Source organism: Rhinoraja longicauda, chromosome 1 (genome assembly GCF_053455715.1).
Source record: "Rhinoraja longicauda isolate Sanriku21f chromosome 1, sRhiLon1.1, whole genome shotgun sequence".
Lineage (NCBI taxonomy): Eukaryota > Metazoa > Chordata > Chondrichthyes > Rajiformes > Arhynchobatidae > Rhinoraja > Rhinoraja longicauda.
This window is the reverse complement of record NC_135953.1, coordinates 60,223,742-60,249,836: the sequence shown is the minus strand read 5'-3', so window position 1 is coordinate 60,249,836 and position 26,095 is coordinate 60,223,742. Positions and strand designations below refer to the sequence as shown.

The 26,095-nt window shown below is 40.6% G+C and overlaps 1 protein-coding gene across 1 annotated transcript; it reads right to left on the bottom strand.

The window, feature by feature from the left end:
• Nucleotides 1-3,020: 3,020 nt before the first annotated feature.
• LOC144592935 (LON peptidase N-terminal domain and RING finger protein 1-like) lies at nt 3,021-24,768 on the bottom strand. Its single transcript, XM_078398242.1, has 12 exons — nt 24,088-24,768; nt 19,586-19,704; nt 16,273-16,395; nt 15,661-15,804; nt 15,235-15,460; nt 14,686-14,779; nt 10,874-10,988; nt 9,721-9,842; nt 8,440-8,598; nt 6,309-6,471; nt 4,841-4,990; nt 3,021-4,139 (listed from the first exon to the last, which is right to left on the bottom strand). The coding sequence occupies exons 1-12, from the start codon at nt 24,668-24,670 to the stop codon at nt 3,975-3,977; spliced, it is 2,163 nt and encodes a 720-aa protein (XP_078254368.1). The 5' UTR covers nt 24,671-24,768; the 3' UTR covers nt 3,021-3,974.
• Nucleotides 24,769-26,095: the final 1,327 nt, after the last annotated feature.

Genomic DNA, 26,095 nt, shown 5'->3' with positions numbered 1-26,095 from the left:
GGGGACCTTAGGTCGGGCGAAAGCTCGGCGCAGAAACCCCTTACAAACCTCATCTACTGTATCCATTGTTCAAGGTGTGGACTCATACATTGGCGAGACCAAACATCGACTGAGTGATCATTTCTCTGAACACCTTCACCTGGACCTACCTGAGCTCAGTTGCCAAACACAGCTAATAATGGCCTGTTTCCTGTATCATTGTTACTTTTTTGCATTTCATTCATTTGTTCTATGTATCTCTACACCTCCATCTGAAGAAGGGTCTCGACCCAAAACATCACCCATTCCTTTTCTCCAGAGAAGCTGTCTGACCCGTTGAGTTACTCCAGCTTTTTGTGTCTCTGGTTTTCAACCAGCATCTGCAGTTTCTTCTTACACTTTAATTCCCCTCCCCACTGACATTTCTTTCCTGGGCCACCTTCATCGTCAGTGAGGCCAAACACAAATTGGAGGAACAGCACCCAATGGTATGAATATTGATTTCTCTAACCTCAAGTAACCCTTGCATATCCTCTCCAATCCCTTCCCCACCCGAGTCGTCTTGTTGAGTCTCACTGTCTGTACTCGTTTCTACCTAGCCCACAGCCTGTTTCCTTCATCATTAATTTTTTTGCATATCTTTCATTCATTTGTTCTGTATCTATCTTATATCACCATCTATATCTTGCGTCTCCCTTTCCCCTGGCTTTGAAGAAGGGTCTTGATCCAAACGTCACCAATTCTCCAAAGATGCTTTCTGACCTGCTGTGTTACATAGAAAATAGGTGCAGGAGGAGGCCATTCGGCCCTTTGAGCCAGCACCACCATTCATTGTGATCATGACTGATCGTCCACAATCAGTAACCTGTGCCTGCCTTCTCCCCATATCCCTTGATTCCACTAGCCCACAGAGCTCTATCTAACTCTCTCTTAAATCCATGGCCCTGCAGCCCACCGAGTGCATGCTGACCATTGATAACCCGTCCTCACTGGGATATACTAGGAGTGACATACAGAGGGCAATTAACCTCCAAACCCTCATGTCTTTGGGATGTGGTAGGAAACCGGATCAACTGGAGGAAACCCATGCAGACAGGGGAAATGCACAAACTCCATGCAGACAGCAGCCGAGGTTAGACAATAGGTGCAGGAGTAGGCCATTCAATGTGATCATGGCTGATCACTCTCAATCAGTAACCCGCTCCTGCCTTCTCCCCATACCCCCTCACTCCGCTATCCTTAAGAGCTCTATCCAGCTCTCTCTTGAAAGCTGTTGTCTGTCTTTGGTTTAAACCAGCATCGGCAGTTCCTTCCTACACCTGTAGACCATCACCCCTGGCACCACAGCCAATTACATGAACTCCTACCCATATGCCACCACCTTTCCCACTGAAACTCAGTTCAAGTGGGCATTTACTTTTAAGGATATTGTGATCTCCACTGTCTACAATTGTCCTGAGGTGTCCATCAGGCTTTTTCTCTGGAAGTAAAACCACAACCATAATCCTAACTAGATCAATTTGGAGCACACTCCATATGAGGAGGAAACACAATCGGATCATTCTGCATATATACACTCTATATTGGGCAATGAGTAGGAAGCAGTTTAGTAACTTCCCCAGTAAAATTTCACATCCTGTTTTCTTCCCCTTTTCCACATAACATGTGTATTTATGGATGAATCAATTTATCAGAGCAGTTTGTGACATATTCCAGAATCTGGTTGAATTTGGTTTGACCTCCGCTCACACCTTAGTAGGCACATATGCAGGCAAGAAATAGAAAAGGTATGTGATAGTGGGGAGTCAGCAAGTTTAGACAGTCTCCTGGATTTTGCCCTAGAGCTTTTATAATATTAATGTAAAATAGCAGGTTTCAACAAATGTTTGAAATATCAGTCATCTTATCACATGGTCCCTTAGTAAATTTACAATTCTACTGCTAACTCAAACAGCAGTAACACAGCAAATCTTAATTATTCAGGGTAATGGCAGGCTTGTGGGGAAGGTGGGTTTAGCTCAAGGGTCCACTACTCTTTAGCGAGCTCAGCATACCAGTGCTGATAATATTGGTGCAGACAGTCATATAGCACAGAAACAGAACCCTTGGCCCATGCCAACCAAGGTACCCCACCCACACACCCCACCTGCCCGTATTTGGCCCATATCTCTCTAAACCGTTCCTATCCCTGTATCTGTCCAGATGTCTTTTAAATGTTGTTACTGGTATCTACCTCCTCTGGCAGCTCATTCCATATACCCACCAACTACCCTCTGTCACAAAATACTGGAGTAACTCAGCAGGTCAGGCAGCATTTAGGAGAGAGGGAATGGGTGACCTTTCAGGTCGAGACCCTTCAGATTGAAGAAGGGTCTCGACCCAAAACGTCACCCATTCCCTCTCCCCTAGATGCTGCCTGACCTGCTGAGTTACTCCAGCATTTTGTGATTCCTTCGATTTGTACCAGCATGTGCAGTTATTTTCCTACCCTCTGTCAGTCACTCTTCCCTTTGACAAAAACAGACACCAAGTGCTGGAGTATCTCATCAGGTCAGGCAGCACCTCTGAAAAACATGGATAGGTGGAGTTTCAGACTGGAGTCCTGACCCAAAGCATCACCTATTCATGTTCTACAGAAATACCCACTCAGATACTCCAGCACTTTGTCTTTTTTTTGTAAACCATCATCTGCAGTTCCTGGTTTCTATTCTTCCTGCTGATATTGTTACAATTGCTGAGGTTAAGTTTTGTAAACAGATCAAATGACATTATTCCATTTGTGAAAAGCTGAATGGGCAAATAACCATTCAACAAATGATAATAGCAAAAGTGTCAAGTAAAATAATGCATCTAGAATAGAATATCCAAAATCAAATAGTGTGTCACTACAGAATAAGATAATCAAGGCATCTCTCCTGTCATCAACATTAAGCGTTAAGTCACAGTAACATACATTAGGGTTAAACTGTAGATGTGGCAAAATGAAACTTTGATTTTATATAAATAACTTGAAAATGGTTCTCTCATTTTTTAACCTTTATTTTATTCAAAAATATACAAGCTAGATGGAATTTTGTATAAATCTTTCACAAATGAGGAAGTCAACACTTGGCACAATTACCAGCATCTGGAAAATTACAACCTCATGGAATATACAAACCATCACATGACCAAATGAACTGTGACCAGTCGATAGAATTGCTTTTTAAAACAAAAACAGCTTTATAGTTCACTTAAGCAAACAAATACATTAGCTAAATTAAGCTATATTAAATTTATAAATCCAAATCTTAAAAGCATCAAGCCGTTAAGGTTTGTTAAACAAGGATTGTAATTAAAATCTTAAGTAATGATGCACAGTTATAACTGCATAGTACAGTGGAACATTCTAACTTTTCTTATTTAGAAAATGATGTAATTGAGAATTTGGAATCCTAATGAAAAATATGCATTGTTTGCACATTGGGATGATAAACCACATATGCTGTGATTTTGGTTAATTTAGTTTGTTTACTGAAGGAGAAGCAAATCCAGACAGGGTTCATTCATTTGACCATTATACATTGAATCTTGCCTGAAAGTGGACATATGGCATCAATGGATAGGACCAATTGGGAATGGTTTTATGGTCAACGAGCCTACTGCATATCAAAAGGAAACAGTCACACATGCAGTGAAGGCTTGTCTGCACCCATGGAACCATCACTTAACAATGGAAAATACAACAAATTTGAAATATCCATTCAAATCATTCTGAATTTTCAAATTTATGATTCTCTTGCCTAGAGATCAGAACACCTACAATGAATTCACCTCATCTAGCAGAGATCAAACGATCAGTGTAATACAGAAGTCATAGAATTCTGACCATTCAAAAATGGTTTATTACAATCTTTCTTGACCAAGAATTATGTTCTCTTTCTATTTACATTTTCCTTTCTTTCGTACTCTGAACCAAATGATAGATATCACATTGTTCAAGTGAATTTGGATTGTCACTTGGGTTGATCTCTTGCACTGGAGAAATACATTAAAATGTTCTGAATTTTAATTAAGCGATTTTTCAATGATGTCATGGACAACACAGATAACTGGTATCTGGGATCCACAGGAAGAACAGCTAGAAGCCACCAACACCAAGCAGGTCCATTTGGAGGTCCCTAAACACAAGTAAAACATTTGCATTTATAAATTTTTCAAACCTGGGAATATCCCCAGAATGTTTTACATTCATCAAGTACTTTTGTTTTTGTTATAGTCACTGCTAAAATATACAGCAAATTACAAAAATCAAAAGCTCCATAAATACTTATAAGATTTAACCAAACATATCATCTGCATTGATCAAGGCATTACATTATTTTAAATGGTTATTCAAGCGTATCTACCTCAGAATGAAAGCCCACTTAATCCTGCATAACAAACTGTCCATCTCACATTACCTCACTTAAACCACACTTTCAGCCTACTATCTTTAGTTTATTTTAAATCTATCTGTCGCACAACTTTAAAACCTTTTGTCACTCAAATCTCCCTAATTCTTGACAGGTGTTTGATTTACCAATTACAGTAAAGTGCCATGGAACTTAGTTAATGGATTCAAAATTGCTTTGGAATATATTCTGCTACATAATAGTTAAATAATTGTTGGTATTATTTTGAAATAACATCTACATACAACAAGTGAATTTTACAAAAGTCTTATTTAGTTAATTTTTTAATGGCAAGTAGTATCAATATGCAAAGAATTTGATGAGCCCACATTCATTGTGACTTCCCGAGTTAAATACAATGGTGAACAAAGCACAATACAATTCATCCATATATCCATTTCAAGAAATTTACATTCTACGTATAATACCTGGATATCTTCATCCCTCTTTGGCATTGGTCCAAAATGCTGAAGGATTTGACTACGGAATCTGCTCTTCAAGTTTTGAAACCAGTTGCAAGCTTGTACATATACCTCTTCATGAAGATCAATAAGTTTACCCAACACCTTTCCTGTGACCTGTAAATACATTTAAATATTGACTTTTAAACTTTTCCAATACACATTGCCAGTCGGTGATATTAAAAATGCTGAAAATAAAGATACACCAATTATTTATATTAATTGGTGATCCATCATAGCATACACTCGTAAGCATGATCAAAATGAAGCTCACATTAATTATGTAGGACCAACTTTGCAGTTATTAGTTATTTTTGTTTATTAATATTATTACTTGTATCCTGCTGTAGTCTGGACACTATAGAGTTAATGCAATGCTTACGTAGGGGCTGGGCATAGCCAGAGTGCGGGGCTGTTTGGTACGTGCGGGAGGAGAGAGTGTGTGTGTGCCAAGGAGGTGCTGACAGAGGGTCAGCTAGAGGCTCCGCCAATAGATATTAGCCAAGACATAATCACCTGTTTTATTAACAAGAAGATTAATACAAACTGTGTCGAAGTTATATCTGGCAATTCGTATCGATCGCATAGACTGAGGTAAGATATGGAATTTTACCTAGCAAATTAATAACCAGTCGATGACAAGAGATATGCCAATATGTTTATTGCACCTTCAAATAAAGAAGACTAACTATCAAATGTCGAGGAGGATCTCTGTTATTATTTGTTCGAGTCATTACGTTTATCGCTCACCCGGTCTATGCAAGTGGCAGCTTGGGAGCTAATTGATAGACGAGAAGCTGGCCGCTATAAATTATAATGGTTGAATTTCAGCACTGCAAAAATAAGATGCATGAACAGTTGTTTTAACGTCATTGCACACAGAAAGAGGTCTAAAACACCAAACTGTTACTTAGGTTGTAAGAGGTGCAAGACATGCAAATATTAAAGGACCAGCAATTTAAAGGGATAGATGGTGTAAAAATGCTGGAACAAAATTAGACATTTTCTTGAACACCATGATTCGAATAATAAACAAATACATGTGCCTTGTCAGAGAATTTGGATGTGATCTGTATTTCCATTTCCAGTTAATGACTTGCTCTTAAGGTGGTATGGGTTGTGAAGGTGCTAATGAATTTTTGCAAATCTGTCAAACTGCATTCCATGGACTGTGCACACTTCAGCCATAATGCATTGGTGGCGAATGGGCAGATGTCTAGGCTAGTCTAGGATTAGGTTATTTTGCTTTATTTTTATAAAATACATAAAACCTCTTTAGATTTAGAAATCCAGTTACAGTTAGAAGGCTTTGTCCAATGACGTTAAAGAAAAATTCAAGGTCAGGTCAATATTTACCATACATTTAAGTTAGAGATTCCCAGCATTCCAATCTTGAATTTACAATATGTTGTTGAGAGCTAGAAATAATTATTACCTTTACATCTTTTAAGTATTCAATGTTGGCAATGTAATATCCATCTTTTTGCCCTCTTTCCAAAACCTTGAAACAATTTCCTCCAACAGTGTTCACAACTGATCGTCCATCAGGAAGGAAGTGAATGCTTCTAATGTGCAACATGCAGCCATAGTCAGAAAATCTATAAGCAAAAGGAATCAATTTCATGTAAGAACCCAGGATGCATTGCCCTTTGCTATTCCCTATAACATAGAACATGCTAGATTGTTGTCTAATCAAAAAGTCCACAAATCTCAGAGGTAATGAACCATGATGATTTTGCATGTCACTTTGTAAATCTATATGTTATAGTTATGAAATGTTCTTGTTTTGTACAGTAGCTGAACTCCACATTTTAAACCTTAAATATTTTATAAACAAGTTTGGACATCTCAACCAAGCTGTAATTTCATAATCTTATACAATTTCTCAGTGCACTGTTTGTTAAAAACAAATCCTACTGCTTAAGTCTTAAGACTACTGAGCGTGAAGGGTGCACACATGGTTCTTTACTGGTACAAACAACTACATTCAATACTTACAAAATATAACCCCACAATTTAAAAGAGATAAGATTGTATTTCAATAATTATAGGGAAATACTAGAGAATAGTAAAGCATTTGATAAATTTATAAATTATTAGTAGGATTAGACAAAATCCAAATGGCTTAGTGAGAAATACATTTTCTGGAGGATACAAGTAGAATATGTAAGAGAAAACCAATGGATATGATGCATTTAGAATTTTAGAACTTTGATAAAAGTTCCATTTGAGGTCAATATGCAAAATTAATTTGGGACTGGGAGTAATTACTGGCATAAGATGACAATTGGTTGACAGACTGAAAACAGCAGGAGTAAATGGGACTTTTTCAGATGGCAGTGGTCAATGTTTGGCTGCCAATAACTCACACAAGTGATATTTTTTTGAGGGAATTTTTTAAGTTTGCCAACATGAAACGGTGAAGATTAGTTGCATGTTGCATGGGCAAGTATCATGAAATTACAGAAAAGCAGAGTAACAATTTAAATGGTGTAGAATAGGAAATGCAAAACAACCTGGGTGATCCTGTGCACAAGATGCTGAAAGCAAGTATGTAGGTGCACAAGCAGTTAAAAACCCAAATGGCAAGTTGACATTCAATGCAAATGGTTCCGAATAGAAAAAGGAATGCTTTACCCATAATTATACAGGGCCTTCATGAAACCAGAGTTTTGTCTCCTTGCTCAAAAAGTATACTTGCCATAGAGGGTAGCAAAGGTTCACCAGATTGATTCAGTGATGAGAAGATTATAGTAGGAAGTAAGGATGGATCAACTGGGCCTATATTCATTGGTGTTTAGAACTGGGGATCTCATTGATAATTACAAAATTCTGACAAAGCTAGATAGCTAAAATGAGGGGGGTCAAAGTCTTGGAAAATAAAGGGCAGAGCCAAGGAGAAATTTCTTTAATGAGGTGTACCTGTAAAATTATTTATTACAGAAGGCGGCTAATAGCAGATCATTGAATATATTTTAAATTGATATCTAGACCCTAAACAACATCAAATGCTTACGTTTAAACAGTAATCACCAGTTCTAGATTCTCCCGGAGCAAACAATCCCTATTCTACGAAACTATTATTTCACTCGTGTTCCTATTTACTCAAACACCCTGGCATGCGCCTAACCTATCCAATCTCTAGCTGTACAGAAGCTGTAAATTCTGCAAAGCTTCCACTAACATCATTCAATACTGAGAACAGTAATGTTCATTCTATTTTGCTGTTTTGCATTTGTATTGCACTATGGCCCCTGGAGGCACTCTGTTTTGTCCCATTTGTTGCATGATCTGTAAGGAGTGGAATGACAAATAAACTAAACTAATAAACATAAGCCTCATTAGTGCTCTGTCAAACTGAAACATTGTATTCCACTGAGCAGTAAACAGCATTTTTACACTTCAGCATTGCATGCTGCAAATTTGTACCTTTAAAAAACTATACCATTGACATCTTTTGTTGGGTTCAATGTCCCAAATTTTGAATACACTATTTTGTGAAGTCATGGACAACAGATAACCAGTATCTGGGAATCACAGGAAGCCATAATTAATTTCAAACATACCCATTCTGTGGGTCACTGATGCACATTCCAAATTGTTTTGTACCCGTATCGATACATCTTCGAATCATTAGCCTATACCGCGGCTCAAAAACATGAAGTGGGCATGGCACGGTAGGATACGCCATTGTGCACACAAAAATAGGTATATTCTTGGTCAAACTGAAAAAGAAAAAGATAATTAAGATTCCACAGTTTGAATTCCAGTAAGTTACATCCCTTTATACACCAAAGCAAAATTCATGAATAAACCTCACATGCTCATAAAATTAACTACATTTAGATCTGTTCATAGTTTTAAGTGGTCACCCACAAAAAACAACATTTAAATCACAGTTCATGTTTGAAGTCTATATTGACCTGGAAGAGATCAATTACAGTTGACTGCCTGTGGCAAAGAAATATTGATGATTCTAAACTGTTTTTGAAAGAAATCAAGAACTGCAATGCAACAATGTGAAATAGGTTCCTTACTTTACATTACTGATAACAAACTATTTTTGGTTTACATTTAGTAAAATATCATACGTGTCCTAGCCTGGAGGCAAGCAGAATCAGTAAGCAGTAATCTTGCCCTAGTCAAGTTCACCAGAAATTGAAGCATGGTTGATACCCCAATGCAATGCTGTCAGGGAGCTGCAATATTGGACGCAATAGGTATTGGATCTGTCACACTGAGAGCCTATCAGCTATCCCAAATGGATACAGGAAAAACGTTTTTTTTTTATTCAGAGGCCGTGACTGTTGATTCCAAATCATCCCAGAATTAAGGAGATATTTGAGAGTCAACTGCTTTTTGCGCAGTGAATGTAATTGTTCTTTAATAATATTTTGGATGAAACCATGAAAGACACAATTCCCACCATTTCGAGTCCACTCAGAGAAATTTCAGGTCTAATTTTCCCACTTGGACAATTTTTCATTGCACACAAGCCAACTAGTACATTTGCTTGCATAATATACAAGAGTAAACTACCTCTAATGAAAAAGAATGTGCTGGAGAAACTCTAGAAGGTCAGAAGCATCAGTGCAGGGAATGGACAGAGGACATTTTTTCATTTGGAACCTTCTTCAGACTGATGGAGTAAAGGGGGGGGGGGGAGCTCAAAAAGAGGGAGGTAGGGATGGGGCAGAGCCTGGGAAGTGATAGGTGGATACCATTCCCACTAATTGCTCTATTTCTTCAATACTTGCATCATAGTGAATGTAAGCTACTTTTTTTTTTTAAGGACTTTTCTAAGACACGGTACAACAGAGTGACATTTGTAATTTACACCAACTTACCTTGCAAGTTCAGCAGTTTCTTCATCATGAACCCTTTGTCTTTCACACAATTCTTCAGGAAGGTACTTAGCAATCAATTGTTCCAAAATATAGGTGACAGTGTATTTCCTCTTTTCAAGATACTAGAAATATAAAATTTCATTAAAGAAGATCTTAAAATACTAAAGCACAAATGCAAAGGAGCATTAATTGACTTAAATTTATTCACTAGTTTATTTTTGTGTTATTTGAAAAGCAATAAAAAAGTTATCACTAAATGCTAAGTTTAGCAATCTAATCAACGACATCTGTAGTTGCTTTATGTGCAGCATTGGTGCCTCTTGTATAAATGCAGTGAGCAGTGGTTGGTTACATAGGTAATATTTAATACTTTGCATAAGGTTTGCATTTTCCATTTGTAGGGGAGATAATTTCACCTCCCATACCATCTTTAAACTTGATTAAATGCAAAACAGCCTTCTGCTCATGGGGAAGCCGGACAACTCTTCACAGGGCCTTCAATAATATAGACACAAGAGGCTGAAGAAGCTGGAATCTTGAGCAATAAAAATCAAATGGCTAGAAGAACTCAGCAACTGTGAAGGCAAAGGGATGATTGACATTTTGCGTCGAGATCCCAAAATCAGGAGCCAATCATTTGTTTGGTTAGGAAGGTACAGACTAAACAGCTAATATTCATAATACAAAAATGTTGCAATTGCAAAAGAATGATGTCTTGGTGTACGAAGAACTGTTCTGCAGTTATTTATCGAGGCTAAATGTTGGGGGAGAGTTGCGATTAGTTTACTCCGCATTTGGTGGTTTTAACCCAAATTGTGAGTGCTCAGTGTTATAATGGGCATGTTCTATTCTACAACACAAGTATATTTGATGAGAACATGATGACTGTGTGAACCAGGAATGTAAAACTTTGAATTCAATAAGTACTTTCCAAGCCTTATTGAGCAAAGATTGACAGCCCTCCATCCAAGGACTGGAAGTAATTACCAAGTTGTTAAATGGATGCATCCAACTGGTGTAAATGAATTGGAGAGACCCTTAAATTACATATAAACGTGATGGTAAACTATAAATAAAGACAATATGCATGATTTCATCTTAATTGAATCTCACTATTAAATGTAAAATAATAACCTCAATCACATAAACTTACTTCTTTTAGATTATCTTTACATAGTGGACACATGGGACTATGGTCCAAACATCGTTCCAAACAACCTTTACAGAATGTGTGGCCACATGGTGTAGTGATAGGCTTCAAAAACAATCTGCCAATGTCATAATTCACAAATAAACATTTAGAACCTCATTAAATGCAATAGCTTTTCATTCATCTGGACCTCAATGACAAGAACAGCAATTATTGTCCATTTTTATTTGCCCCTTAAAGAGGAAGTTTGGACGGCAGTGGCTTGATAAGGCATTTCAGAGGGCACTTTAAGAGTTAACCAGATTCCCATGGATCTGGAGTAGATCAAATAATTAATGGAGTTGGGGAATAATCATAAACATCACTAAAATAAGCATGCTGGATCAGCAGACGTCAAAAGATGATATTTTAAAATAATTTGCATCAGTCACGGGGGAAACGCGTCAGTCACGAGGAAACGCGTCAGTCACGAGGAAATGGCAGATGAGTTGAACAGGTACTTTGGATCTGTCTTCACAAAGGAAGACATGAACAATTTCCCAGGTGTACTGGTAGCAAGAGGACCTAGGGTGGCGGAGGAATTGAAGGTAAATTCACATTAGGCAGGAAATGGTGTTGGGTAGACTGATGGGACTTAAGGCTGAGGAATCCCCAAAGCCTAATGGTCTACATCCCAGGGTATTTAAGGAGGTGGCTCTAGAAATTGTGGATGCTTTGGTGATCATTTTCCAATGTTCTATAGATTCAGGATTAGTTCCTGTGGATTGGAATGTTATCCCACTTTTTAAGAGAGGGGGAGAGAAAACAGGGAATTATAGACCAGTTAGCCTGACATCGGTGGTGGGGAAAGATGCTGGAGTCAATTATAAAAGATGAAATAGCGGCACATTTGGATAGCAGTAACAGGATCAGTCCTAGTCAGCATGGATTTAAGAAGGAGAAGCCATGCTTGACTAATCTTCTGGAATTTTTGGGGGGATGTAACTTTGAAAATGGACAAGGGAGAGCCAGTGGATGTAGCATACCTCGACCTTTAGAAGGCCTTTGATAAGGTCCCATATAGGAGATTAGTGGGCAAAATTAGAGCACATGATATTGGGGGTAGGGTACTGACATGGATAGAAAATTGGTTGGCAGACAGGAAACAAAGAGCAGGGATTAACAGGTCCCTTTCAGAATGGCAGGCGGTGACTAGTGGGGTACCACAATGCTCAGTGCTGGGACTGCAGCTATTTACAATATACATTAATGACTTAGATGAAGGGATTAAAAGTAACATTAGCAAATTTGCAGATGACACAAAGCTGGGTGGCAGTGAAAACTGTGAGGAGGATGCTATGAGAATGTAGGGTGTCTTGGACAGGTTGGGTGAGTGGGCAGATGCATGGCAGGTGCAGTTTAATGTGGATAAATGTGAGGTTATCCAATTTGCTCCCCGTTGGATTGCAACCTTGTCATGGTCGGGGAGCTTGTGTGTCTCAGTGACCCCTAGAGCTATGCCAGCGGGAGATTCGTCTCCTGTTAGGGTTTTCCATGCTGGACAGGTCGAAGGGTAGAGACGAGATGAAGAGCGATCCACTGGTCCTCCAGGTTGGGGGTTGAGCACAGGGCTAACAACCCCGCCTCGTAAAATGAATATGTTACGGAAACAACAACTGAAGGAATCAACACTACTGAATTGACCTGGGGTAGTGTCCAGAAACTAGCCCAGAACAGACAGGAGTGGAGGACCTTCGTTGTTGCCCTACATGCCAGGAGGCATAATGGGCAGTAAGTATCCAATTTGGTTGCAAGAACAGGAAGGCAGATTATCTGAATGGTGTCAAGTTAGGAAAAGGGAGGTCGATTCTCTGGATGCTTTCAAGAGAATTAGATAAAGCTCTTAAATATACCGGAGTCAAGGGATATGGGGAGAAGGCAGGAACGGGGTCCTGAATATGGATGATCGGCCATGATCACAGTGAATGGCAGTGCTGGCTTGAAGGGCCCAATGACCTACTCCTGCACCTATTGTCTATTGACATGTACAAAGTTTTTACTATATAAAAGGCACTCAGCAGAGTCTATGAATAGACCAAGTGGCATACAGAAAATGTTGACAGTAGAAAGGAAATTGAAGAGGCTAAAACAAATAAAGACAAAAGGTCAATGTACATAAAAATAGGACAGGATTTCTGAAAAAGCATGGCTCAATTTACAGCTGAAATTTGAAACAATTTAGAGCAACCAAAAATGCCTTTTCTGCAACCCAGAAAAACGGACGAAACAAGTAAAATTAGCAAAAAACAGGATTTTAAGCATAACAACCATACCCAAAATATGAGGAAGACCCAAATGATCACTATTACCCATATTATTGTCACATGTACCAAAGTACAGCGAAAAGCTTTTGTTGTGTGCTATCCAGTCAAAAAGATATTTCCATGATTACAATCAAGCTGTCCAGAGTGAATAAAGGAAAAAGATACAACATTTGGTACAAGATAAAGTCTGATTAAGGGTCAGCCAAGACTCCAATGAGGTAGGTAGTAGCTCAGGACCGCTCTCTAATTGTTGATAGGATGGTTCAGATGCCTGATAACAGCTGTGAAGAAACTGTCCCTGAATTTGGAGGTATGCTTTTTCAAACTTCTGTACCTCTTGCCTAATGGAAGAGGGGAGCAACTGGGGTGAGATTGGTCCTTGATTATGCTGGTGACCTTGCCGAGGCAACGTGAAGTGTAGATGGAGTCAATGGAAGAGAGGTTAGTTTGTAACTGCAAATTCTTGAGTCCTTTCTTGTTTTTGTTATTTTAAGGGCGGCACGGAGTTGCTGCCTTACAGCGAATGCAGCGCCGGAGACTCAGGTTCGATCCTGACTACGGGCGCCGTCTGTATGGAGTTTGTACGTTCTCCCCGTGACCTGCGTGGGTTTTCTCAGAGATCTTCGGTTTCCTCCCACTCCAAAGACGTACAGGTTTGTAGGTTAATTGACTGGGTAAATATTAAAATTGTCCTTAGTGTGTGGTGTGTGTAGGATAGTGTTAATATGCGGGGATCGCTGGGCGGCGTGGACTCGATGGGCCGAAGGGCCTGTTTCCTGCGCTGTATCTCTAAATCTAAAAAAAATCTAAAATCTAAGATGTGTTAAAAGTATGTTTTAGTGTTCCTTGGTTTGTTTTATGTGGGGGGGGGGAGTTGGGGGAAACTTTTTTTCAATCTCTTAACTTGACGGAGATGCGATTTTTTTCCGTATCGTATCTCCGTCCCTACTGCGGCCTAACATCAAGTAGTTGGCGGCCTTTCCTGGACACCGGCCCGGCGATCATGCCGCGGGCGCAGTGCGGACTTTAACATCACGGAGCTTGCAATCCTTTGCCGAGGATCAACTGTGGAGAGCTCCAAACGTGGGGCCTGTGGACTTTAACATCGTGAAGCCCGCGGTCTCTGGTAAGAAGAGCCCGACTCGGGAGCTCCATGCCACAGAGTTTTCAACCGTCCCGACAAGGGAGTTTCGATCATCCTGACACGAGGGGATCGGACTGTCAGCTGCAGATGGTTCAACAGCCCCGACCGCGGGTGAACAAAGAGGAAGATGATGAACGTTATTACCTTCCATCACAGTGAGGAATGTGGTGAATGTATATGTTAAATTTTATTTTACGTGGCTGTGTCTCTTGTTGCTTTTCACTTAGGATGTCTGTATGGTAGCTCAAATTTCACTCAATCTTAATTGGTACATGTGACATTAAATTGATCTTGAAATCTTGAACTTAGAACAACTAACACAGAAATTGACATTTATAAGATGAATATATTCATTGAAGATTTCTTACCTCATGCAGAGGGAACATTCAAAGTCTGATACATCTACCAGATCTTTTGTTATTGTACTCTCAGAACATAATGAATGGTACAGTTCTTCAGTATCTAAATAAAGACAAATTGTAAATGAATTTTATATGAAGTGAAATTTTTCATAGATCACTTTTACAGCTCAACACAACTATTTTGTATATGGTAGTCAATAATTAAATAGTATATTAATCCATGTTTATGCAAGTCTTTGCTCATTTGCATAGCAGTACAATTCAAGTTTTCCCAGATTATTAGTGGAAGACAAAAGGTCCTGTCAAGTGCAGCATGCTTCATTTCTATTATCACGTTACTGTTTAAAACTGTAAACAGAAAAATGAAAAAACACTGTGCTATTGTTCTAAAGTAATAAATATAAAGTATTAAATATTAAAGTCACATTTATTAAGCAGTTACAGTTCAGGTACGAGAACAGCACGTGATTTGATTTCAATCTACATCTAAAATTGCCACGTTTCATAAGCAGCATGCGTTCTGTAAAATGGCAGAAAATTTAATGAACAACAAACCCTGTTTTTGGTGTTTATTCTTCCAATCAGCAATATCCTTCACTTCTTGATCACTGAAAGACAGCGTTCTTTTCATGTTAATTGTTTTCTCTTGGCCTGAAAGCAGTGGAGCTGAAGAAACACTTTTGAATCCAACATTTTTCTCCACCAAATGTGGCAATTGAACCAAATCTGACCGATTCAGGCATGCTTGCTCTTCCTTCCCAGTGTTTGATGCATTAGACATCTGATTCACAATAAGATTTTGTTAGTGAAATCGGATGATGAACATTGAATTGTTAACACAAAAAAACCCAATACAGATGAGGTGCTAAAAAATCAAGATGCAGAAGATTAAATTGTAGAAAATAATCAAGAGTAAAACTAAATTCAGCCAATGAATTAAAGTGCAATAGTTTAGTGTAAAATAAAAATCAAGAAACTCACTTCATTTTTTAACTTGGTTGAATGAGACAGAATTGGACAGCAGCCAACAGCAGTAGATAATTGCACTGTCAAATCTTTATTTCTACTGTGCAGTAATCCTTCTTTGACACTCTCAGGTCCAGGTAACAGCAAATGTGATAAAATCTATTTGTGAATAAACATAATGTTACAATACTAAAGTATTCATGCAATTTATAACACAAGAATAACATTCAATTTGTCAGCATAATCCTGTTAGTTCCATTATCCCACTCCTTATTTTCCTGTACTCCTGCAACTTATTCTCTTGCACATGCTTATCCACTTTTCTGATTCTTTTTATTGGCCATTAATCCATACGGATAGCACCCATAGTCGGGATCAAACCCGTGTCTCTGGCGCTGCAAGCGCTGTAAGGCTCTACTGCTGCACCACAGTGCCATTCCCTTTCACCATTATAAATCCATGTTTTTTTTAAAAAGAAATGTCATCCTTACCAAAATAATAATTTTATATAAATCATCCATAAATATTAGCAATATGCCTGGAGGGAATTTAGCGCCTCAACTGCATTAACTACCAAAAAGCAATCAATGCATGTCAAGTCCTTAAAGCTCGGGAACATAAAAATACCTTTTCCAGTTCTACTTTTGCTGGTGTAAAGTTTTCATCGAAGGCTAAACAGTGAAGAAGGGATTGTATCGCATCATCAATCCGGCCCATCAAATGTAGAACTCTAGCTTTTCTAAAATATCCCTGAAAGAGTAAAACAGCTTTTAGACAAACTTGCTGTATGTAGAGGGTAACATGCAAAGGCTACGACAATCTGGAAATGAAACTGGCAATAACAAACTTCTGATGAAGTCTATCTTCCAACACAACATCTTTTGGTTAGTTGCATCAAAATTGAAACATTTATATAATCATTGTGTACGGGTTTTGAAATAAATAATGAATTTGAATTATGATTAATCATTTCTACTTTACACCATGTGTAGGCTATTTCAAATTATGAAGTCATCCAGCAGTAGGTTAATATTTTGAAATAGGATACAAGATTAAGGATTTTAAAAAACTGATTGGGAGTGTTGTATAAAAAGGTAGACATAACACATATTACAACAATACTACAATAAAATGTGTATTGTGAAGGTCAAACATGCTTTGTAACAGTTATGGTTTTTCTGCTTAACTATCCCACTTAACTAAAAAAATGCTGTAACACATACTTACACATGGATCTGAACAATTTAACAGCTTTAGTTTAGCTAGATTTGTAATAGAAAAAAATCATGTGGTTCAAGTGTACATTGACAGATTTTAATAAAGGCCAATTTTATACATTTTGATTTCACCATGTAGAAATTACAGCTGTATTTATACATAGTCTCCCCATGTCAGGGCACCATAATGTTTGGAACACATGGCTTCACAGGTGTTTGTAATTGCTCAGGTGCGTTTAAATGCCTCCTTAATGCAGGTATAAGAGAGCTCTCAGCACCTAGTCTTTCCTCCAGTCTTTCCATCACTTTGGAAACTTTTATTGCTGTTTGGCAATATGAGGACCAAAGTTGCATCAATGAAAGTCAATGAAGCCATTATGAGGCTGAGAAACAAGAATTAAACTGTTAGAGACATCAGCCAAACCTTACACTTACAAAATCAACTATTTGGAACACCATTAAGAAAGAGAGCACTGGTGAGCTTACTAATCGCAAAGGGACTGGCAGGCCAAGGAAGACCTCCACAGCTGATGACAGAATTCTCTCTATAATAAAGAAAAGTCCCCAAACACCTGTCCGACAGATCAGAAACAATCTTCAGGAATCAGGTGTGGATTTGTCAATGACCACTGTCTGCAGAAGACTTCATGAACAGAAATAGAGGCTACACTGCAAGATGCAAGCCACTGGATATCCACAAAAAATAGGATGGCCAGGTTACAGTTTGCCAATAAGTACTTAAAAGAGCAACCACAGTTCTGGAAAAAGGTCTTGTGGACAGATGAGACGAAGATTAACATATCAGAGTGATAGCAAGAGCAAAGTATTTTTGATATGCGTGACGATGGCTGTCACGGTGCACTGCTCTTGTTGTTTTGTCTGTGTTTGTTCGTTGTGTTGTCTGTGAAAATCCCACAAAGATCACTTTCATGAGAGAGGTACTCATTAACATCAGATAAACGGTACCGCCAAACATTGTTCCGGATTTCTCTCACTCGCTGGATTATTGGGACACACTTATTGGCGGGGCTGTGGCTGTGTTCAAGGTCTTGAAACAGAGGAGGTCCCGGGGGAAAGCGCTCTGGAGCACTCGCCCGACTCCGGCGACGAGGATTACGCACACTGCTCCCCAGTATATTCCTTGCAAATCTAAGTTCTCCCAACAACAAAGTGGACGAACAAACAAGGACTTCTCTCGAGCCGCTGCCCTGTGCTTCACCGAAACCTGGCTGTGTAAGTCAACCCCAGACAATGGGCTGCAACTGGCTGGCTTTCAACTATACAGAGCGGACCGCGAAGCAGAGGCTGCGGGGAAATCAAGCGGTGGAATATGCTTCTATGCTAACCAGGGCTAGTGCAGTGACATCATGGTACTGTGTAACCTCTGTTCTCCCATTCTGAAATCTATTTTTATATATTGCAGACCCTTTTATTCTCCGAGGAAATTTACCTCTTTAATTCTCCCTGGGTGCATATTCACGTACATAGGCACAAAAGCAACTAGCCCCCAACACAAGCATAAGCTAAAGATGGCTGCAATACAGGCCTGGCAGAGCATCACCCGAGAAGACACCCAGCAACATGAATCGCAGACTTCAAGCGTTCATTGCATGCAAAGGATATTGCAATAAAATACGAAACACGACTACTTTCATTTACATGATATTGCTGTGTCCCAAACATTATGGTGCCCTGAAATGGGAGGGGACTATGTATAAACACCGCTATAATTTCTACATCGTGAAACCAAATTGTATAAAAATGGCCTTTATTAAAATCTGACAATGTGAACTTTAATCACATGGGATTTTTTCTATTACAAATCTCAAATTGTGGAGTATAGAGGCAAATAAATAAATGATGGATCTTTGTCCCAAACACTATGGAGGGCACTGTATTTTGCTGAACAGCAAAAATATTTAATTGTTAGATTACTCCTGAACAAATCCAAAGGATTTTATATTGGCAAACGTACTAACATTGACATGATTGTTTAATTACTTGCATTTTAACAATTAGACAGGTATGGATTAACTGTAGCTCAAAATGTTGGATACCGTATGGTCAAAGCTTCTTTGATGTTCAGGTCAGGAGTGTTCACGGTTTGGGCATATTGCAAGGGAGGTGGCAAAATATGGATGTGGATTTTAATTATCCTGCTTTAGATAAAGATGGAACAGCTATACTTTTGGACAAAAACAAAGGCAAATATCAGTGCGCACCCACCATTAGAACTTCCAGCTCTTCATTTAAGAGAAAGATAGAATTTTAAGCATCTTGTTAAACTAACAAAATCGGCAAATGAAACTTTCTCTTTCAAAAGGTGTGAAGATAATGCAACATTTCTTTAGACTCAAGAATCTGCAAATGCTGGAATCTTGAACAATAAAACAAAGTGTACAACTAACTCAGCTGGTCAGGGAGCATCTCCAGAGAACATGGATTGGTGACATTTCATGTCAAGATCCTTCATCTGCCGCTTATTCATGTTCTCTAGAGATGATGCCTGACTCGCTGAGTTATTCCAGCATTTCTTTAGTATTGAAATGATAACGTTTTAAAACTTGCATTTAAAGTGATCTTGATTTATATAGTATGTCTAAGTAAACACTTAGAAGATATAATGAAAGAATTAGGCTGATCAATTTAACTACATTGGGCAAAAATGAATTTCATTAGCAAAGAGAAGTTCCAAAATAGTTTTTAAAAACTGTACAACGTACCTCTGGCCAAGCAGGCATTCTTGAACATAATGTTTCAATATCTTCCATTGCTTCTTTGAATAGTTGAAGACCAGCATATGATTCAGCCCTGTAGCTCAGCAAGACAATATCATTGGGTTCTAAATAAACGTACAAGTACTGTTAGATATCAAAAATGGTATTTAAATTTCATAATTCAGTATACAACTCAATAAAACTAAATATTTCTGCTCAGACCATCATTATTAAGGTTGGAATGGATCAACTGTATTCCATAAGTTTAGTTTAGAGATACAGCGTGGAAACAGGCCCTTCGGCCCACCGGGTCCGTGTCGACCAGTGATCCCCGCATATTAACTGTATCCTACACACACTAGGGACAAAGTTTTACATTTACCAAGCCAATTTACCTACATACCTGTATGTCTTTGGAATGTGGGAGGAAACCGAAGATCTCAGTGAAAACCCCCACAGTCACGGGGAGAACGTACAAACTCCGCACAGACAGCACCAGTAGTCAGGATCGAACCCAGGTCTCTGGCGCTGCAAGCACTGTAAGGCAGCAACTCTACCGCTGCGCCACCGGCAAGAATTAGTGGGATTATGCAAGGGAGTGGTGTGGAAGGCATAACATCAGAGCAGCTATCGACCTCATTGCAGAGCTGTATGCTCGACCTATCATCTATTTAACAAGTAGGAAACCACTTCTTACAATACTTTTTACATTATTTATTCTCTTGCACATTTCTATTTTGCTTGGCACACTTCAGATATCCATCAACACTATACACACTGGGTCACATTAATATTCAAGAGCTCCACATTGCTAGAACTCTAGGCAATGTATGCAGAGTATCAATTTCTGCACAATTTTGCCTCTGTAAAACTAAAGTCTTTAGAGTTGCTGCTTTACAGCGAATGCAGCGCCGGAGACTCAGGTTCGATCCTGACTACGGGTGCTGCACTGTAAGGAGTTTGTACGTTCTCCCCGTGACCTGCGTGGGTTTTCTCCGAGATCTTCGGTTTCCTCCCACACTCCAAAGACGTACAGGTATGTAGGTTAATTGGCTGGGTAAAAATGTAAAAATTGTCCCTAATGGGTGTAGGATAGTGTTAATGTGCGGGGATCGCCGGGCGGCACGGACTTGGTGGGCCGAAAAGGCCTGTTTCCGGCTGTATATATATGATATATGATATGATATGAAGTCACATCCCAAGTGTTCCTTTACTGCTCCTACCAGTCCACTTAGATTCTCTCTCCATTTCCTCATTCTTCCTCCCCCACCTGGTTTTATGTGGATCGAGGATCCACAAACCTGTCATTATCGATGGGATGGTGGCGGAGAGAGCAAAAAAACTTCAAATTCATGGGCGTGTTTTTTTCTGAAGATCTGTTTTGGACCTAACACATTGGAACTATGAGCTGGATGACTTTGGAATTGTTCGGGAAAACTAGAGTCATAAATAAGAGTGATAGTAAGGTGGTCACACCTGATGTATAGACAGAAAGTAGATGGGTGACCACCAGGAAAGAAAGTAGGCAGAGTGCAGTAATCCCTTGTGGCCAGTCCCCTTGAAAACAGGTATACCCTTTTTGATACCGTCAGGGGTGGATGATCGCTCAGCAATCGGATCTGCGGCACCAGACCTGGCTCTGAGGCAGTGGTGAAGGGCAAAGACAGCAATTGTGATAGGATACTCATTAGTTTGAGGGACAGATGTGAAATTCTGTGACTGCATCTGGGACATCAGGGTGATGCCTGACCTGCTGAGTTACTCCAGCACTATGTCTCCTTTTTTTGGATGCCAGTTGTAAATTTGGTCAAAAAAAGGAAGCACTTACAAGATTTAGAAAGAAGAAATCAGACGAGGCCTTTGAGGAATAAACAGGAAAGAACTCAAGCAGATAATTAGAAGGGCCAAAAGGGACCGTAATGTCACTGGCAAGTCAGAGTTAAGAAAACCCCAAGGCTTTTAGTACGTAATCAATGAGAAGTTAGGACCACTCAAGGATAAAGGAGGGAATATTATGCTCATGATGGCGGCGAAGTATTAAACAAGTACTCTGCTTCTGTATTCACCAAGCAGAAAGCCACAGAGGACACTGATCATTGTGGGGAATACTAATGAACCAGGGTGGTTTAAGATTAAGACGGAAGTGGTGTTGGGGCTCTTGAAGAGCATTAAGGGCCAGGGCCTGATGGGATCTATGCTGGTTGTTCAATGAGGCAAAAGAGATTGCAGGGACCTTGACTAAAAGATTTTTGTTTCTTCTCTCGTGGAGACACGGAGGACCGGAGAGCAGCCAATGTTGTTACTTTAAGTAGAGATAATCCAGGAAATGATACGCTGGGGAGCCTTACGCAGTGGTAGAGGAGCTATTGGAGAGATTTATTTTGTATGGAATTCGCTTGCATTTGGAAAAGAATGGACTAATTAAGGTCAGTGGGCATGGCTTTGTCCATGATAGGTCAACTTGATTCCAAATTTAGAGTTAGTTGAGGAGGTGACAAAGTGATCAATGAAGGTAAGCTAGTGGATGTTGTCTACATGGATTTTAATAAGACATTTGATTACGTTCTTTATAGTAGGTTAATCCAGAAGACTAAGATGCATGGTATGCACGGTGGCCTGGTTGTTTGGATTCAGATCTGGCTTACTCATTTGAGACAGAGGGCTGTGGTGGAAGGATGTTATTCTGAGACCCGCGGAGTTCTGGGGAGATCTGTACTGGGTTGGATAGTAGGTTTTCAGATGGTACAATTGGTGGAGTTGCGGTCAGTGAAGACTGTCCAAATATACAGTGGGATATAGATCAGCTACAGAAATGGAGGGAAAATTGGCAGATGAAGTTTAATCCGAGCAAGTGCGAGGCATTGCACTTTGGGAGGTTGAATGCAAGAGGAAAATATGCAGTTAATGACAAATCGCTTAACAGCAATGATGTTTAGAGGGCTTTTAGGGTTCAAGTTCATAGTTCCCTGAAAGTGGAAACCCAAGTAGACAGTGTGGTAAAGGAGGTGAAGAGTATGCTTGCCTTCATCAGTCGGGACATTAAGTATAAGAGTCAGGAAGTCGTATTGCAGCTTTATACGACTTTGGTTATGCCACATTTGAAGATTTGTTTGTAGTTCTGGTCATCCCATTGCAGGAAGGATATGGAGGCTTTGGAGAGCATGCAGAAAAATATTTACAGAATACTGTCTGGATTAATGGGAAGATAGACACAAAGTGCTGGAGTAACTCAGCAGGTCAGGCAGCATCTCTGGAAAAAAGGATAGGTCGTGTTTCGTACCCCGAAGAGTTCCGACTCGAAACGTTACCCATCCTTTTTCTCTAAAGATGCTGCCTAACCCGCTGAGTTACTCCAGCACTTCATGTCTATCTTCAGTATAAACCAGCAGTTCCTTCCTACACATACAGGATTAGAGGGCTTTAGTGTAAAGAGGGATTAGACAAACTTGGATTGTTTTCTGTGTAATGGGGGATGAGAGGACTTGATAAAAGTACATAAAGTTATGGCAGGCATTGATAGGATAGAGTCAGAACCTTTTCCCCAGAGTGAAAATGTCATAGACTAGAGGACATAGCTTTAAAGTGAGGCGGGCAAAGTTTAAAAAGAGATTTGTAGGGCTAGTTTATTTTTACACAGAAAGCAGTGGGTGTCTGGAACGCTCAACCATGGGTGGTTTTAGAGGCAGATATGATAATGGCATTTTAGAGGCTTTTGCATACACACCCAGATATGTAGGGAATGGAGGGATGGTGATTATTTATGGATGGTGGAGCTTAGTTTAATTTAGTATCTGGTTCAGCAGACTTTGTGAGCCAGACTTTTAGATCCTGTGATCTAATTATGATAGTACATTGGACACAGAATGCTCACCAATATAATTGTATGACACATTTGATTGCCCATGGCAAGATATGGCTAATGTCACGACAAACAGAAGGGTCTCAGTATGGACAAAACTATAAGTACAAAAACTTTACATAATATAAGTAGGTCAATTCCATGAGATCAGAATATTCTGCCTTGTCCCCTTTTCTAATCTCCAGAAAATTCCTGTTTCGAAGGCAATTGATGACGGATTCTCCACATGCCTAGTCTAGACTAGGGCACAGCATCTAAAGATGAATCAAGCTAACACATTTCTCATTTCATGATATGTCATTCCAAGGGTTTACATAACGAGCCAGGCGTTTCCCTGGAGAATGAATTTAACACTCATTGGGGGTCCGAAGAGAAAAAAAACGTATACATAAAATAAAGTTGTTAACTTCCTAAAAGAGTGAACTCCTGCCGAGTGTCCCTCCCAAGCCGGTTACAAAACTCACGCAACCGATGACTTCAGTTCAGTTATGCAACCTTATGGTCGGTGTACTGTTACACAATTAGATCAGTCCCTGTCAACAAGCAGAAGAATGCAATCCCAGTAAAGCTTAAAGATACCCAGAAAAACAGCCTCTCCGTATATTAACCTTCCGCCCCACTCTCCCCCCAAACTCGTCCGGATACTCACTGGACGACCACTGGTCCAGTATCGCCAACACCTCAGGGTAACGGCCCTGCGCCAACAACTCATCCAGCCTGAGTTTGTCCCGGGCTCTGCTGACTTCGGCCGAGAACCATTTGGTCATCAGATGACACAGGATTACATTGGAGCGCAAGGAGCGGGCATCGATCGCCGCCACCTTCTCCCCGCACAGCCGGCACCGCGGATTCCAGCGAAGGCAGAGCCGGCACCAAGTGTGGCCGCAGTGCAGGGTGACCGGGTCACCAAGCGGCTGCCGGCAGCCGCCGCAGTGTACGAGGTCCCCAACTGGGGCCGTGCCACCGGCGGCGGGACTCGGACCTCCTGCCGCTGCTCGGCGTTTGAAGCCGAGCAGTAAACAGTCCACCAAGCCGCCCAGCTGCACGGCTCCGTGGCCCCCGGCCAGCGAGCACCGCTCCAACACCTCCCGCAGCCGCTCGGCCGACACGGCAAGCGCCCCGCACTCCCAAGGCTTCTTTGTGGCCGAGGAGCTGACCACCCCGCTGTCGCAACTCCAACTTTGTCCGCTGACGAGCGACGGGACACCATCTTTATCGCGGCCGGCCGACATGTCCGTGCGCTCGGTCGGTGGGTGGGTGGGTCACTCAGTCCCCAGGCGAGGGGAGCGCGAGCTTGTGTGGAGCCGTTCGCGAACGTCCTCTCCCAACCGCCGCCGCCGCGTGACTGCAAGCGCCGCGCCCCATTGGGCGAGAGAGGGCGGGGCGGGCCGCGCGTCGCAGTTACAAAACAGCTGCGGCAAGTTCCATAATATCCGGCTTGGGACGGGACCTGCACCGGTGCGTCCAACACCCCCTTAATCCAACACCTCCTTAATCCAACACCTCCTTAATCCAACACCTCCTTAATCCAACACCCCCCCCCCTTACCCCCCTTACCCTCCCTTTACCCCCTCCCCTTACCTCCTCCCATACCCCCTCCCCCTACACCCCCCCCCCACCACCCCTCTGAGATAGCTCTGGCAGATACGATTAAGGAGAATCCAAAGAGATTTGATGGATATCAAAGGGAAAATTATTAAACGAGAAAGAATAGGTCTTCAGTGTGTGGAGCCACAGGAGGTGGACAAGGTCCTCTATTGAATATTTCTCCTTTGTTTTTACCGCAGAGAAAATCATGAAGATAGGGGATCATGGGACAGTTAATGTTGATGTCTCGGAGACTGTCTGTACTACAGGTACTAAATGTCCTAAGACATATGAAGGTAGATAAATCTCATAGGCCTGATCAGGAATATCTAAAGACACTGGGAAGCGAGAGAAGAAAAGTTCTGGTTGAGATATACAAATCATTGTTAAACATGGGTGAGGTGCGTGAAGACTGGAGGGTTGCTAATGATGTGCCTCTAATACTAGTGGGCAAGGCAATCTTCTCCTCATTATCACCCACTGTTTCAACAGTGGACATTAAACACTGGGGGAAAAAAGTGTTAACAGATGAATTAAACAGGTATTTTGCTTCAATCTTCACTCAACACACTCTGCCTCAGAAGGCAGTGGAGGCCAATTCTCTGAATGCATTCAAGAGAGAGGTAGATAGAGCTCTTAAGGATAGTGGAGTCAGGGTGTATGGGGAGAAGGCAGGAACGGGGTACTGATTGAGAATGATCAACCATGATCACATTGTATAAGAAAATAACCAGATGCTGGTACAAATCGAAGGTATTTATTCACAAAATGTTGGAGTAACTCAGCAGGTCAGGCAGCATCTCAGGAGAGAAGGAATGGGTGACGTTTTTGGGTCGAGACCCTTCTTCAGACTGATGTCAGGGGGGCAGGACAAAGGAAGGATTTAGGTGGAGACAGGAAGATAGAGGGAGATCTGGGAAGGAGGAGGGGAAGAGAGGGACAGAGGAACTATCTAAAGTTGGAGAAGTTGATGTTCATACCACTGGGCTGCAAGCTGCCCAGGCGAAATATGAGGTGCTGTTCCTCCAATTTCCGGTGGGCCTCACTATGGCACTGGAGGAGGCCCATGA

What these genes read in the sequence shown, in the direction of transcription:
- LOC144592935 (XM_078398242.1), bottom strand. Translation starts at nt 24,670, where the DNA reads ATGTCGGCCGGCCGCGATAAAGATGGTGTCCCGTCGCTCGTCAGCGGA. An exon ending in GAATAAACACCAAAAACAGG is followed by an intron (nt 14,780 to 15,234) that starts GTTTGTTGTTCA and finishes GTCTTTATTTAG; the next exon opens with ATACTGAAGAACTGTACCAT. An exon ending in ATCAGTGACCCACAGAATGG is followed by an intron (nt 6,472 to 8,439) that starts GTATGTTTGAAA and finishes TTTTGCTTATAG; the next exon opens with ATTTTCTGACTATGGCTGCA.